The sequence below is a fragment of the Emys orbicularis genome, chromosome 1, assembly GCF_028017835.1.
Source record: "Emys orbicularis isolate rEmyOrb1 chromosome 1, rEmyOrb1.hap1, whole genome shotgun sequence".
Classification (NCBI taxonomy): domain Eukaryota; kingdom Metazoa; phylum Chordata; order Testudines; family Emydidae; genus Emys; species Emys orbicularis.
The window spans coordinates 178,148,115-178,164,107 of record NC_088683.1 but is presented as its reverse complement, the minus strand read 5'-3'; the positions used below and the strand labels follow the sequence as shown (position 1 = coordinate 178,164,107).

At 44.5% G+C, this 15,993-nt stretch overlaps 1 protein-coding gene across 1 annotated transcript in view; it reads right to left on the bottom strand.

Moving 5' to 3' along the window:
• The window catches only part of CRYBG3 (crystallin beta-gamma domain containing 3), a 140,920-nt gene that overhangs the window by 92,909 nt on the left and 32,018 nt on the right, over positions 1-15,993 (bottom strand). The window contains exon 3 of the mRNA XM_065423274.1: positions 350-786. Coding sequence (XP_065279346.1) covers positions 350-786 — 437 coding nt within the window. The remainder of the gene's footprint in view (positions 1-349; positions 787-15,993) is intronic.

The following is a 15,993-nucleotide window of genomic DNA, read 5'->3' as shown; positions in this document are numbered from 1 at the left end:
ATCCGGGACTGGGAGTGTGTTGGGGTCACCCTGCAAGTAGTAACCAAGGCTGCTGGAAGCCAGAGTGTGACTGATGTATGGCTGGCAGGCTGCAGCTATACAGACACTCAGGGTGTGACCTGCATGCTGTTTGTGAGTGGCCCAGGTGGGAGCTACAGCAGCAAAATATTGTGAGGCACCCAAGGTTGCATGGCAGGTGGTGACACAGCCCCTCACTGGTCTGAATTGCACCCCAGACTGTCATAGGTCTGCAGATATGGGACATTTACCAAACGTATGGCAGAGCTAGTCACTGCAGCCATTAGACATTTTTAATATTAAAATTAAGTATTCAAATTTTAGAACTTACATTAGTGCATCAGCAGCTTGTTCCTGTCCTCTATGTAAATCCTGAGAGCCAACCTCCCTGATATTAACCAAGGTAGGCTCTTCTTTAGGCACTGCTACCTCTTCTGTTCCAGCAGTAGAAATGACAAATATTTCAGTTTTCCGATGCTTTGTGATCCCATCTTCCTGAAGGGCAGTTGGGTTCTGCAAATCCTTTCCAGGTCTGTTGTGTCCATCTCGGAGGGTAGACTGTTTAGATTCTCCCAAAGAAGATTTTGATCCAATATTAAATAAGCTTCCAAGGAACTGGAAAAAGCCTTCTTTGGGTTGTCTGTCACGATCTGCTGTTTTGCGTCCAGGAGCCAAACTGGGAAGGCTATTAGCCTTTTTTAATTCTTCTGTGATAACAGAGTTGCTTAGATCTTCCATGGAGTGGTTCTTCTCTGCATTTTGAGAAATCTTAAAAAAAAAAAAAAAAAAGAATAATGTTGAAACAGAACCAATACATCGATTTTCAGACTCTACTCCAGAGGTGAGCAAACTACGGCCAGCGGGACCATCCTCCCCAGCCCCCGAACTCCTGGCCCGGGAGGCTAGCCCCAGCCCCTCCCCCGCTGTTTCCCCTCCCCTGTAGCCTCGGCTCGCTCGCTCTGCCACCGGCGCAATGCTCTGGGCGGCAGGGCTGTGAGCTCCTGGGACAGCGCAGCTGCAGAGCCCGGCCTGACCCGGTGCTCTGTGCTGCACGGTGGCGGTGGCGTGGCCCAGCTCCAGCCAGGCAGCGTGGCTGTAGCGCCGCCAGCCACCGGTGCTCCAGACAACTCGGTAAGGGGGCACGGAGCGGGGGGGGGGGATGGATAGAGGGCAGGGGAGTTTGGGGGGTAGTCAGGGGGCAGGGGTGTGGATAGGGGTCAGGGCGGTCGGGGGGGGACAGGACAGGGGGCTGAATGGAGGCAGGGGTCTGGGGCAGGGTGGTCAGGAAGGAGGAGGGGTTGGATGGGGCGGCAGGGGGCAGTCAGGGGACAGGGAGAAGGAGTGGTTGGATGGAGCAGGGGCCCCGGGGGGCCGTCAGGAATGAGAGGAGGGGTTGGATGGGGCGGTGGGGGTCCGGGGGCGGTCAGGGTACAGGGAGCGGAGGTGTGTGGATGGGGCAGGGGTCCCAGAGGGGCCATCAGGGAACAGGGGGGTTGGATGGGGCAGGAGTCCCGGAGGGGGGGCAGATAGGAGGTGGGGGCTGGGCCACGATCCCCTCCCCTAACCGGCCCTCCATACAATTTACGAAACCCAATGTGGCCCTTAGGCCAAAAAGTTTGCCCGCCCCTGCTCTACTCCAAAAAACCTTAAACTGTCTCTAAGCATTGCATTACTTCTGGCTGTTCTGCTATTTACGAGACCATTCTTAAGAGCTTTGTCCAATCTCCTTTACTCTGTTCTGCTATTTAAGATACCTCTACTTCTTTCTGTGGCAGAAATTGGCCCCATTATCGAGGACTTAAAATCAGACGTACTTTTTAAAATTGTAACAGATGTCTTGAAAGGCCACTTTTATGAAAAACAGGCCTGGGCTTTGAGGCTCACAGGACAATGGTTGTGGAGGTAAAGCACTGTACAATGGAAACAGAACAAAAATAATTTGAGCTGGCAAAAAAAGGAGATGAAGCATGGAGCAGTTTTTCATAGAATGGTATTGCAAGCAAGCAGAAAAGATTTATTAGTTACGGCTGTGAAATGGTTTGGGACACAGGACCCAGTTCTTTCATCCTTCGTGTATGTGAGTAGACTTCACTCATGTGCAAGTAGTCCCAGTGCAGTCAGGCCTGGTCTACACTACGAGTTTAGGTCGAATTTAGCAGCGTTAAATCGAATTAAGCCTGGACACGTCCACACGACGAAGCCCTTTTTTTCGACTTAAAGGGCCCTTTAAACCGGTTTCTTTACTCCACCTCCGACGAGGGGATTAGCGCTGAAATCGGCCTTTGCGGGTCGGATTTGGGGTAGTGTGGATGGAATTCGACGTTATTGGCCTCCGGGAGCTATCCCACAGTGCTTCATTGTGACCGCTCTGGACAGCACTCTCAACTCAGATGCACTGACCAGGTAGACAGGAAAAGCCCCGCGAACTTTTGAATTTCATTTCCTGTTTGCCCAGCGTGGAGAGCACAGGTGACCACGCAGAGCTCATCAGCACAGGTAACCATGATGGAGTCCCAGGATCGCAAAAGAGCTCCATCATGGACCGAACGGGAGGTACGGGATCTGCTCGCCATATGGGGAGACGAATCAGTGCTAGCTGAACTCCGTAGCAGTAAACGAAATGGCAAAATATTAGAAAAAGTCTCAAAGGCCATGAAGGACAGAGGCCATAACAGGGACGCACAGCAGTGCCGCATGAAAATTAAGGAGCTAAGGCAAGCCTACCACAAAGCCAGAGAGGCAAACGGAAGGTCCGGGACAGAGCCGCAAACATGCCACTTCTACGCGGAGCTGCATGTCATGCTAGGGGGTGGAGCCACCACTACCCCAACCGTGTGCTTTGACTCCATCAATGGAGAATCACGCCACAGGAAAGCGGGTTCGGGGTACGAGGAAGATGATGATGAAGATAGCTCACAGCAAGGAAGTGGAGAAACCGGTTTCCCCAACAGCCAGGATATGTTTATCACCCTGGACCTGGAACCAGTAACCCCCGAAATCACCCAAGGCGTGCTCCCAGACCCTGAGGGCACACAAGGGACCTCTGGTGAGTGTACCTTTGTAAATATTACACATGGTTTAAAAGCAAGCGTGTTTAATGATTAATTTGCCCTGGCAATCGCAGCCAGTACAGCTACTGGAAAAGTCTGTTAACGTGTATGGGGATGGAGCGGAAATCCTCCAGGGACATTTCCAGAAAGCTCTCCTTCATGTACTCCCAAAGCCTTTGCAAAAGGTTTCTGGGGAGGGCTGCCTTATCCTGTCCGCCATGGTAGGACACTTTACCACGCCAGGCCAGTAGCACGTAGTCTGGAATCATTGCATAACAAAGCATGGCAGCGTATGGTCCCGGTGTTTGCTGGCATGCAGACAACTTCCATTCCTTATCTCTCTTTGTTATCCTCAGGAGAGTGATATCATTCACGGTCACCTGGTTGAAATGGGGTGATTTTATTAAGGGGACATTCAGAGGTGCCCGTTCCTGCTCGGCTGAACAGAAATGTTCCCCGCTGTTAGCCACGCGGTGGGGGGGAGGGGTGAAGTGATCATCCCAGAGAATTGGGTGTGGGGGGGAAGGGGGGTAGTTGGGTTTGTGCTGCATGTTAACCCGGAAACCGCAGCCCCTCCTTTTACATTGCAAACCCATTTTAAATGGCCAACGCAACGGGTGCTTGGTATGGGAAATGAGGGCGCTGCTGTTTGAAACCATTCCCACATTTATGAAGGTTAAAAAAGCCAAAAAGACTGTGGCTTACCATGGCTGCCTGCAAGCCGAATTCTGTTGCCTGGCACTGCGTGAGTGATCTCTCACACCAAACCGGCAGGCCCTCAATATAAGAGGAAAAATGCGACCTTGTAACGAAAGCACATGTGCTGTGTAATGTGAACAGCAAAATTTAAACATGAAAGAGTGTACCCATTGTTCTCTAAAATGTGTCTTTTTTAACCACCTCTCCCTTCTCCTCCACCAGCTGCAAATGTTTCTCCTTCGCAGAGGCTAGTGAAGATTAGAAGGAGAAAACGGCGGACTCGGGATGATATGTTCTCGGAGCTCCAGATTTCCTCCCACGCTGACAGAGCACAGCAGAATGTGTGGAGGCAGTCAATGTCAGAGTGCAAAAAAGCACAATATGAACGAGAGGAGAGGTGGCGGGCTGAATCGTGGGCTGAAGAGAGCAAGTGGAGGGCTGAAGAGGATAGGTGGCGTCAGCTTGCTGACAGAAGGCAAGAGTCGATGCTCCGGCTGCTGGAGCATCAAACTGAAATGCTCCAGCGTACGTTTGAGCTGCAGGAAAGGCAGCAGGAACAGAGACCGCAGCTACAGCCCCTGCGTAACCAACAGCCCTCCTCCCCAAGTTCCATAGCCTCCTCACCCAGACGCCCAAGAACACGGTGGGGGGGGGGCTCCGGCCACCCAGTCACTCCACCCCAGATGATTGCCCAAGCATCAGAAGGCTGGCCTTCAATAAGTGTTAAAGTTTTAAACTGCAGTGTGTCCTTTTCCTTCCCTCCTCCCCCACCCCTCCCGGGCTACCTTGGCAGTTATCCCCCTAGTTGTGTGATGAATTAATAAAGAATGCATGAATGTGAAGCAACAATGACTTTATTGCCTCTGCAAGCGGTGCTCGAAGGGGGGAGGGGAGGGTGGTTAGTTTACAGGGAAGTAGAGTGAACCGGGGCGGGGGGGGGGGGGGGGGGAAGGGTTCATCAAGGAGAAACAAACAGAAGTTTCACACCGTAGCCTGGCCAGTCACAAAACTGGTTTTCAAAGCTTCTCTGATGCGCACCGCGCCCTGCTGTACTCTTCTAACCGCCCTGGTGTCTGGATGCGCGTAATCAGCGGCCAGGCGATTTGCCTCAACCTCCCACCCCGCCATAAATGTCTCCCCCTTACTCTCACAGATATTGTGGAGCGCACAGCAAGCAGCAATAACAATTGGAATATTGGCTTCGCTGAGGTCTATCCGAGTCAGTAAACTGCGCCAGCGTGCTTTTAAACGTCCAAATGCACATTCTACCACCATTCGGCACTTGCTCAGCCTACAGTTGAACAGGTCCTGACTACTGTCCAGGCTGCCTGTGTATGGCTTCATGAGCCATGGCTTTAAGGGGTAGGCTGGCTCCCCAAGGATAACGATAGGCATTTCAACATCCCCAATGGTTATTTTCTGGTCCGGGAAGAAAGTCCCTTCCTCCAGCTTTCGAAACAGACCAGAGTTCCTGAAGACGCGAGCATCATGTACCTTTCCCGGCCACCCACGTTGATGTTAGTGAAACGTCCCTTGTGATCCACCAGGGCTTGCAGCAGCATTGAAAAGTACCCCTTGCGGTTTATGTACACGGTGGCTTGGTGCTCCGGTGACAAGATAGGGATATGGGTTCCGTCTATCGCCCCACCACAGTTTGGGAATCCCATTGCAGCAAAGCCATCCACTATGACCTGCACGTTTCCCAGAGTCACCACCCTTGATATCAGCAGGTCTTTGATTGCGTTGGCTACTTGGATCACAGCAGCCCCCACAGTAGATTTGCCCACTCCAAATTGATTCCCGACTGACCGGTAGCTGTCTGGCGTTGCAAGCTTCCACAGGGCTATCGCCACTCGCTTCTCAACTGTGAGGGCTGCTCTCATCTTGGTATTCTGGTGCTTCAGGGCAGAGGAAAGCAAGTCACAAAGTTCCATGAAAGTGCCCTTATGCATGCGAAAGTTTCGCAGCCACTGGGAATCGTCCCACACCTGCAACACGATGCAGTCCCACCAGTCTGTGCTTGTTTCCCGGGCCCAGAATCGGCGTTCCACGGCATGAACCTGCCCCAGTAACACCATGATTTGCACATTGCTGGGGCCTGTACTTTGTGAGAGGTCTATGTCCATGTCAATTTCCTCATCACTCTCGTCGCCGCGCTGCAATCGCCTCCTCGCCTGGTTTTGCTTTGGCATGTTCTGGCTCTGCATATACTCCAGGACAATGCGCGTGGTGTTCATAGTGCTCATAATTGCCGCGGTGATCTGAGCGGGCTCCATGATCCCAGTGCTATGCCGCCTGGGCTGAAAAAAAGGCGCGAAACTATTGTCTGACGGAGGGAGGGGCGAGTGACGACATGGCTTACAGGGAATTAAAATCAACAAAGGTGGCTGTGCATCAGGGAGAAACACAAACAACTGTCACACAGCATGGCCCCCCCAAAGATTAAACTCAAAACCCTGGGTTTAGCAGGCCGTTGATTTCACGGAGGGAGGGGGAAGCAAATGAATACAGAACAAATTTGGTCCATCTATTTTTTACATCTTAAGCTGGCAGCAGACGGTGCAGCATGACTGATGGCAGAAGATGCTGTATTACGACTGCTAGCCATCATCGTCAAGACGGTTCAATAGGACTCCCGGCAGGACTGAGTCTCCAGGAGACAAAACATGTCTGCCCAGGTGCCTCTGACCGAACTCACTGAGGAGTAGGACGACGACGGATACCAGTCGTAATACACCATCCACTGCCAAAAGGCAAGGAGCTGCTGCTGTATAGCAATGCAGCCCCACGTCTGCCAGCACCCAGATAGCCGATGACGGCTACCAGTCATACTGCACAGTCTACTGCCAAAAGGCAATTAGCTGCTGCTGTGTAGCAATGCAGTACCACGTCTGCCGGCACCCAGATGACATATGGTGACGGTGAGCTGAGCTGAGCGGGCTCCATGCTTGCCGTGGTATGTTGTCTGCACAGGTAACCCAGGTAAAAAGGCGCAAATCGATTGTCTGCCGTTGCTCTGACGGAGGGGGAGGGGCCTGACGACATGTACTCAGAACCCCCCACGACACTGTTTTTGCATCATCAGGCATTGGGATCTCAACCCAGAATTCCAATGGGCGGCAGAGACTGCGGGAACTGTGGGATAGCTACCCACAGTGCAACGCTCCGGAAGTCAACGCTAGCCTCAGTACTGTGGACGCGGTCCGCCGACTTAATGCACTTAGAGCATTTTATGTGGGGAGACACACAATCAACGGTATAAAACCGATTTCTATAAAACCGGCTTCTATAAATTCGACCTAATTTCGTAGTGTAGACATACCCTCAGTGTGACTACTCACATGAGGGAGGGTTGCAGGATCATGCCTTAAAGATGGACTTTATTAAAAAACAATGCATTACTTATGCAACAAAGCCTATATAAGGGAAACATGCATATTTGCCTTTTAAATGGGCAAATGGATTCACGTCCTTTATCTGCGGTTACCAATTCTTCCTATTAATCAATTTTTCTAGAATTAGCTATCACTCATTTCTGTAAAGGAGGATCTCTGACCACTGTTTTGGGCAAGGAGAGGGGATTCCCCAAACGGAGAGAGATCGAATTAGGCTCTTGTGCTTCATCAGCTCAAAAAGACAGTGGATTATTTCTGCAAAAAACATACAGTCTCAGAGACCAAGAGCCCATGCCTGCTTGCAAGCAAAATACTTTTTTACATTTCCTTCTATGGGGAGGTACCTGTAGGCTCTGTCTCTCTCAAACTAACATGTTAAGGTATGAAAACACCCACACCTTCCTTAGCTGTAATTCGTAAGAACTTATTCTGATCAACAGGACAGGGGAGGAAGAATTTGAATAAATATAAATCTGTGTAGGATCTTTATATCAGCAATATCTTTGGATAAGAGTAAGCAACTCTATTGTGTAACAGTTAACACTCACTTATCCTACCCATGCAGTAGGTCAGTATTTTCATTAACTCCCTTGTGCTGTTTCTATTTGCGGACACATCCCTTTTAAATAATTGAGATGGGCATACTGAATGCTATGCTAGTTATTTTAAGTAGATAGAATAAGAGTTTTGTTCAGTAGAAGGACTACCCAATGGTTGACAAGCCTGGGTGATGAAAAGCAGTATTTTAATGAAGTGCTTCCTTTCAGACATGGGGACCAGTGATAATTTTGATGAGAGGCAGGCAACAGGTTACTTCAGAGTTTTTCTTACAGTTAAATACATTGATTTTGACCGCCAACTCAATATTTTACTATTTATTTTTTTCCTTCAAAGAGTGGAGTATGTTTACTCTGCTATTTCATAAGCTCAGTTATTAACATTTTTAGTTTTGTGGCACGATTCCCCTTCTTTGGGCTATGGTATTGAAAAAAGCAGAACACTGCAAATGAACATAAACTAAAGTAAAGTGGAACCTTACTAATTTACACTTCAATAATCTCCATACCATGTATACAAAAAATGCCTTTTCTCCTCACTCTTCAGCAAAGATTAATGACAGAGTCAGTGCTAAAGGAAGGTATTTTGTTTTTACAAAATGTTTTCTCAAAACATTTACCAATGTGTCAGGTACTGGCATCTTAATTAAAATTAATAAAAGTTTAAATAATTAAGTGTAATGTACCAAACCACTGATCTAGGCACATGCAGAATAACAATTATAAATCATGTAAAATGACACTATATTCCTTGCTCAGTTAATCAACAAGGACCATCTATAAGCAGGATTTTCTATTGTATTCAGGGTTTTATAACACACTCATCACCATGGGCTCATCAGTTACCATCCATCCACAAATACATCAATCCACCCGCCCCCCAATATTTATTGGTCACCCCTCTAGGCCTACATATACCCTTTCAAAATCACTAAGATTAACCCTTTCACAAAAGCCTGGTAAAGAAAGGCCTTGCAATGTGCTCTTACACAGCTCTGCCTCTCAGATCAAGAAGGGGGAAATACAAGCCACACAGTTGAAGGCCCCTTCCTGAATCCCACCTGCTTCCCAGACCTTTTTCTGATCAACTGCTGAAGTATCACAAGGGGATGTGATGATGTCTATTTTAGCCAACATGCCATTTATTGCTGTACAGGTCAACAGCATCCACTGGAAGTGAATTAGAAAGCAGCATAGCTCTCTGAATGCAGCAACAAAGTTATCTCTGCACATGGCACTTCCAAGCAAGCAGGCTGCCATATTCTGCACTAGTTGAAGTTTACAAGTAGCATGCAGATGAAGCCCAAGGGAGAGCACATTACTAAATTCCTATCTAGCAGGAACTAAGTACTTTATCTAAGAATTTTTTTGCTTGGTTTACTTACTAGTTGACAACATTTACTAATTCACAACAGATTTCCTCTACTTTCAATTTTTGTAAAAACATTTATTTTAAAGAGGAAGATGTGTTTTCAGGAGCCAGGCACCACAGTGGGTTAGTTAGTGAATTAATCACTTCTGGGGACCAGGAGTCCAGTCCTCCATACTCTCCACACAAGAAGCTCCTACTGTGGCAGCTCTGTGCACAGGAAGCCTGTAAGCTTGTGCCCCTTAGTTTTAATCATGATTCATGTCCCATTGAAAAGCTGTTTGGTAGTCCCTGCTTGCACAAACACTGAATCACTTACACAATTCAGGGTAATTGGGGGGTTCCATGTGAAAGTAGGCTTCTAAGTCTTTAAGAATAATGAGTGTTGCAGGCAGGTGTGCCAATGCTGATACAACAAAACTCCTGAGAAACATTTAAATTGCAGCAAGTCAACGTGTATTATTTTAATGCACATATTAAGTCTGACAACAGAAGCTATGCAAAGCTATCATTTCCCAACACACGAATGTATCAATCCTTCCCTTCATATTTCAAATATTCTCCCCCTTGCCTCACATTTGTTAGTGCTCTAAGATGACATTTTTGTTAATTATTTTCTTTATCTTTTGCAATACGATAGCCCCTCGAGCCTCCAATCTAGATCACGATCCCACTGTGCTAGGCATTGTACAAGCAACACTGCTCGTTCTGTCTTTTAAATTTATATATTGTGGCACTGGGATATCCAAATTAATGAGGCGAGACTGCACTGTCTTTACATCCAATAAGCCTTTGTTGTTGCTGGAACCCTCACGCTCAACTTCCCATCAGAGGCAGCACTGTCTCCGCGCCCCCCCCCCCCCCAAGACTTTCACTTTCCATTCCCCCTGTCTCTAAGCTCATTTCATTTGCAACCCAGCTAGTGGGGAAAGGTAATCCAAGAATATAATGTAAGACAAATAACTTGACTCAAACCAAGATTAAGGACATTTCATTAATGGCTGAGGGGCTGATCCAACACACACAATTGGACACAGTGTTCACTGCTACCATAAATAGTCCCACTGAAATGCTGGATCAAGTCCCAAGGATACAGTAATACCCTAAAGACAGACTGTTTGGCCATAGGGTTTACTTATCATTAAATATAAAGAGCAGCTATTTGTGACCATTGATTGTTGATTTCTCTCAGTTACTGCGTGGGCAGCAGTTCAAGTTGCCAGAGGCGCTAATTTAGCAGGGTATGTGTCAATCTGCCAAGAGTACAATCTCTTCTATTATCCTAACAAGTGAATGAAATGAAAATATTAAAAGCATTAAAACACAGATTTCCATGAACAAAAGACATAGCTTCCAGCCATAACAGTGAGACACTTCAGACTAGACTCTAACTGCCTCCCTAAATGAGCACCGATTATGAAGCGTAAATTGTAGACAGCACCATGACAATCCATTGTTAACTATTTGTTTTATTATACTGGACTTTGTGGAGGGAGCACACCTTGCAAGCATATTCATACATTTTAATTTTATTACCATTATACCCCAGCAAATTATCACTTAAAATTAGGGCTGTCAAGCTATTAAAAAAACTAATCGTGCTGCTAAACAATAATAGAATACCATTTATTTAAATAGTTTGGGATATTTTCAACATTTTCAAATATATTGATTTCAATTACAACACAGAATACAAAGTGTACAGTGCTCACTTTATAATTTTTTTTGATTACAAATAAGTGCACTGTAAAAAACAAAAGTAATAGTATTTTTCAATTCACCTAATACAAGTACTGTAGTGCAATTTCTTTATCATGAAAGTTGAACTTACAAATGTAAAATTATGTACAAAAAATAACTGCATTCAAAAATAAAACAATGTAAAACTTTAGAGCCTACAAGCCCACTCAGTCCTACTTCTTGTTCAGCCAATCACTCAGACAAACAAGTTTGTTTACATTTGCGGGAGATAATGCTGCCCGCTTCTTGTTTACAATATCACCTGAAAGTGAGAACAGGCATTTGCATGGCATTATTGTAGCCAGCACTGCAAGATATTTACGTGCCAGATGCGCTAAAGATTCATATGTCCCTTCACGCTTCAACCATCATTCCAGAGGCCATGCGTCCATGCTGATAAGTGGTTCTGCTCGATAACCATCCAAAGCAGTGCGGACTGACACATGTTCATTTTCTTCATCTGAGTCAGATGCCACCAGCAAAAGGTTGATTTTCTTTTTTGGTGGTTCGGGTTCTGTAGTTCCGCATCGGAGTGTTGCTCTTTTAAAACTTCTGAAAGCTCTACACCTCATCCCTCTCAGATTTTGGAAGGCACTTCAGATTCTTAAACCTTGGGTCGAGTGCTGTAGCTATCTTTAGAAATCTCAAATTGGTACCTTCTTTGCATTTTGTCAAATCTAATGTGAAAGCATTCTTAAAACGAACAACATGTGCGGGGTCCTCATCCAAGACTGCTATAACATGAAATATATGGCAGAATGCGGGTAAATCAGAGTAGGTGACATACAATTCTCCCCCCAAGGAGTTCAGCCACATATTTAATTAATGCATTATTTTTTTAATGAGCATCATCAGCACGGAAGCATGTCCTCTGGAATAGTGGGCAAAGCATGAAGGGACATACGAATGTTTAGCTTATCTGGCACGTAAATACCTTGCAATGCCGGCTACAAAAGTGCCATGCGAATCCCTGTTCTCACTTTCAGGTGATATGTAAACAAGATGCGGGCAGCATTATCTCCCGTCAATGTAAACAAACTTGTTTGTCTTCGCGATTGGCTGAAAAAGAAGTAGGACTGAGTAGTATGTTCTAAAGTTTTACATTTTTTGTTTTTGAGTGCAGTTATGTAACAAAAAAAATTTACATTTGTAAGTTGCACTTTCACCATAAAGAGATTGGACTACAGTACTCGTATGAGGTGAATTGAAAAATACTATTTCTTTTGTTTGCCATTTTTACAGTGCAAATATTTGTAATAAAAAAATAACACTATAAAGTGAGCCCTCTCTACTTTGTATACTGTATTATAATTGAAATTAATATATTTGAAAATGTAGAAAAACATCCAAAAATATTTAATAAATTTCAATTGGTATTCTATTGTTTAACAGTGCGATTAAAACTGCGATTAATTGAGATTAATTTTTTTAATCGCAATTAATATTTGAGTTAAATCGCATGAGTTAACTGTGATTAATCGACACTCCCGCTTAAAATGTATCATTTTGTGGTTGAGATACAGTGTGATGAAATGGTAAGAGGAGAGGACTGGAGTCAAGACTTCTGGGTTCTCACCAACTCATCTCATGTCCTTGGACAAGTCACTTAACCTCGCAGTGTCTCAGTTTACCTATGCGAAATGCACAGCATTCTTACCTACCTCACAGCATTGCTCTACAACTTTATTCATTAGTGTAAGTAAAGTGTTTTGAGATCCTTATATGAAAGGCACCACAAATCTACAAAGTAGCATAATTTTATGTGCTGCAGTTGTTCAAACACTGTACATTAAACAAAATTCACCAAGAAATAGTTGGAGTAGTTGGCAGACCTATATATTCCCACAGAGAATAGCTACGGCAAAACTACTGTCAGCATATTTTCTCTCATCAGTGAAGAAAAAGAGCGTTGCCCCTTTTGATACTGTCTTCCATTTGCTTTGCACTGTGTGGGCTATACTGCAACACATGGATCTCATATATGAAGCAGGCTTCTGTTTTCCATACAGTGTGAAAGAAAAAATTAGGTATCCTTGAGCGACTGACATAATTAACTACTGCAGTCTCTATATTTCCAGGACATACCAGGAGGAGGTGGAATTATGAGACGAGGAAAGGCATACGATTAGAAATATTTTTTTTGGTATTCTGTTTCAATTTTTCCTAACAATAAAGGCAACTAGACAATAAATAAGTATTAACTAAGGAAGTGCTGCACTTCACTAATTATATTCAAGACAAAGATGGATTTAGCATTTAGGAATAGTTTTTTGGTGATGGGGGTTAAAAAAGAGGCTAGAGGAGATAAAAAACAAGAAGTCTCTACCAGCCCTAAAATCTATTATTCTATAATTACTTTTAAAATAATTAAAAACACAAGATAATCAAGACACACCACAGAAAAAAATGCATTAAAAGCTAAACAAAGAATGAGAATCCAGTATCTTAAGAGTGAAATTAATCTTGTAAAGGTATTTTGTGAAAGAAAATAACTGGCTCATGCACCTTTTAAGGCTTTTTATTCTGCATAAAGACGACTTAATAAGGCTTGATGTTTAAAAATAGCCAAAAAACAAAAACTTTTTTCTGCTTTTTATTATATTAAAAATTCTCGCCTTGTTTGCCCAGGAAGACACTGATGCCCGGAAAACTAATGAAATGATAACATTGCTTTAGTTAAAATGAAAGTTCAGCAACGGGAAGGGATTTTTAGTCAGACTTTAATTTTTCCATTTGCTTTTAACAAGTACTTAATTTTAAGGCTAGTCAACATTTTGGACACAAATCAACATTTTGGACACAAGATGGTCCGTAATAAAGATTCAACACCCTTGCCCTGTCGATTAAGGTGCTATGAGTTCACAATAAGCAGTTGCTAACACATTCAGAAGGTATCCTATCAAAATTAAGGAACACCAGACGATGTTATTGAGATCAGAAAACAAGCAGGGAAAAGTGTTTTTTGTTTTTTTAAATAAAAAGACAGCAAAAAAGGCCCCATATAAAACACAACATTCTTTATAAGTCACCTTTAAGGGAAAGCCTGAAAGCAATAAAAGCTTCTAGAAAGACAAACTGAAGTTTTAAAATAAAGTTCCATTGACATTTGGATGGTTATTTCAAGTTTCTTGTTCCTGATTTTTGCCTGGTGCTACAGTAAATCTCTCTGATTGAAGATCTAGAGTTAGTACTCATTTATCTTCTTTACAGATGGATCTACTGTAGTAACTAAAAAGACATGAATTAATTGCCTCACTTATTCTCTTTCATCTCTAACTCCTGTCAATATAACTGTTCTGTTTCTTTTTTCAATGAACATGTTTTGAGGTGCATTTTTTGGTAGCCCATTACCATATAACTGATGCTTCCTTTGACTTTTTAAAAATAATTTTTCAGTAAGAGTGAAATTCATCTTTTCCTTTCACAAAGACTGAGCAATCAGGCTGCATATAATAAGTGGGGTGGGAAGGTATGATGTTCACCCACACACACATCCTACTAGCAGACTACGTAAGTGCAGACATTGTGTTTAATCCGCCCCCAAAGGGGTCTTCTGGTACCAACTTGTTCTAAGTTCTACCCAATGTTCCTCATGCCACCTTTGGTGAGGGAGCTTGTGACCCAAGCTTCTCCTTCCTGAAGGGCCTCATAAGACACGCCCTCTGCATCTGGGTGAATGTAACCATTACAGAATTAGAGATTTTAGGAAGGATCCTCTTGAATAGCCTACTGCTGCAATCAGGGCCGGCTCTGGCTTTTTGGCCTCCCCAAGCAAAAAAACAAACCTGCGTCACAGCCGGAGCCAGGGTGCAGGGGGAATCCCTGCGCTGCAGATGTGCCCCGGCTAGCGGGGGGAGGGAGAGGGAGTGGGGGGGAGAGAGAGAGAAGGGTGGCAGCCAGGGCTTCAGCAGGGCGCTGCCACGCAGCCCCGCCGCCTGCTGGGAGGGCTCTGCGCTGCTCCGGTCGGCTGGGAGGGAAGGACGCGGGCTGCCTTGCCCTCCTCTGCGCCACCGCCCCCTACAGGGCGGACAGAGCGGAACACCACCAAAAAAAAAAAAAAAGCGCGGCTGTGCCACCCTAGGATTGGGCGGAATGCCGCCTCCTACAAGCTGCCGCCCCAAGCACCAGCTTGCTTGGCTGGTGCCTGGAGCCGGCCCTGGCTGCAATATTGCCAACTCTCATGATTTTATTGCAAATCTCATAATTTGACATTTATTTTAAAGTCCTAGCTTCTGGAATCATGTGATAATGTGAGAATCTCAGCTTTAAAAAAACGTTTCTAGACCTCTGGCTGAAGAGAAAAGATTGAAAACGTGAACCCTAAAAGTTCAAAGCCAAAAGGCAAATAAAAGCCTGCCACATATATTTTTTTAAATCTCAAGATTTTTAAGGCAGTCTCATGATTTTTGAACACTCACATTTGGCAGTACTGCTCCAGCCCCCTGTTCTCCCAAAAATTGAAGTAGTTCCTCTCTCCAACTTCACTAATTAAGTCCCATAAACAGGTATCCAGCAAGAGTCCACACTCCAGCTGAGAAATGTTACTTTGTGTTAATACATTCAAAGCCAACATAAATTAGAACTTTACTTTAAAAAAGCATGTAGTAAGCTTGCGAAGATATTGGTCCCAATCTTGATGTGACACATTTTACAGGGATGGAATTTACACAGATGAAAATGAGATGAGATTCAGGCCCATTAGGTGTAGATAATCTGTGAAGGCAACAAAAATGTATAGCTGTCTTCATAACATATGTTAATTAAGCCAGAACTTAAGAGTTGTACGGTCATGCTCCTTGACATTGAGTTCTACCATTATGGCAAGAGCACAAATAAGGCCATATTTATGTTACCTTTAAATGATACAATATTTAATGTTTAAAAGTAGAGATACAAACCTTTCTAAAAGTACACATTGCAATTTCTCCATCAAAACTGTACCAATTCATTTTCAGGCCTAGAACTCATCACAGTACAAGTATTTGTGTAGCAGCTGGTAGTAGAGCTGAAGTTAAGTAGATCTGCATTTCAACTATAAATCACTGTTTTAAGAGGTTTAGAGAAAAGCTGTCAAAAAAAAATCCCATACACATTTTAAGATGAAGCAAAAAAAATTTAATATCTGTTCCAGAGAAAAAAAGAAGTGGCCCATTTTAAGTAATAAT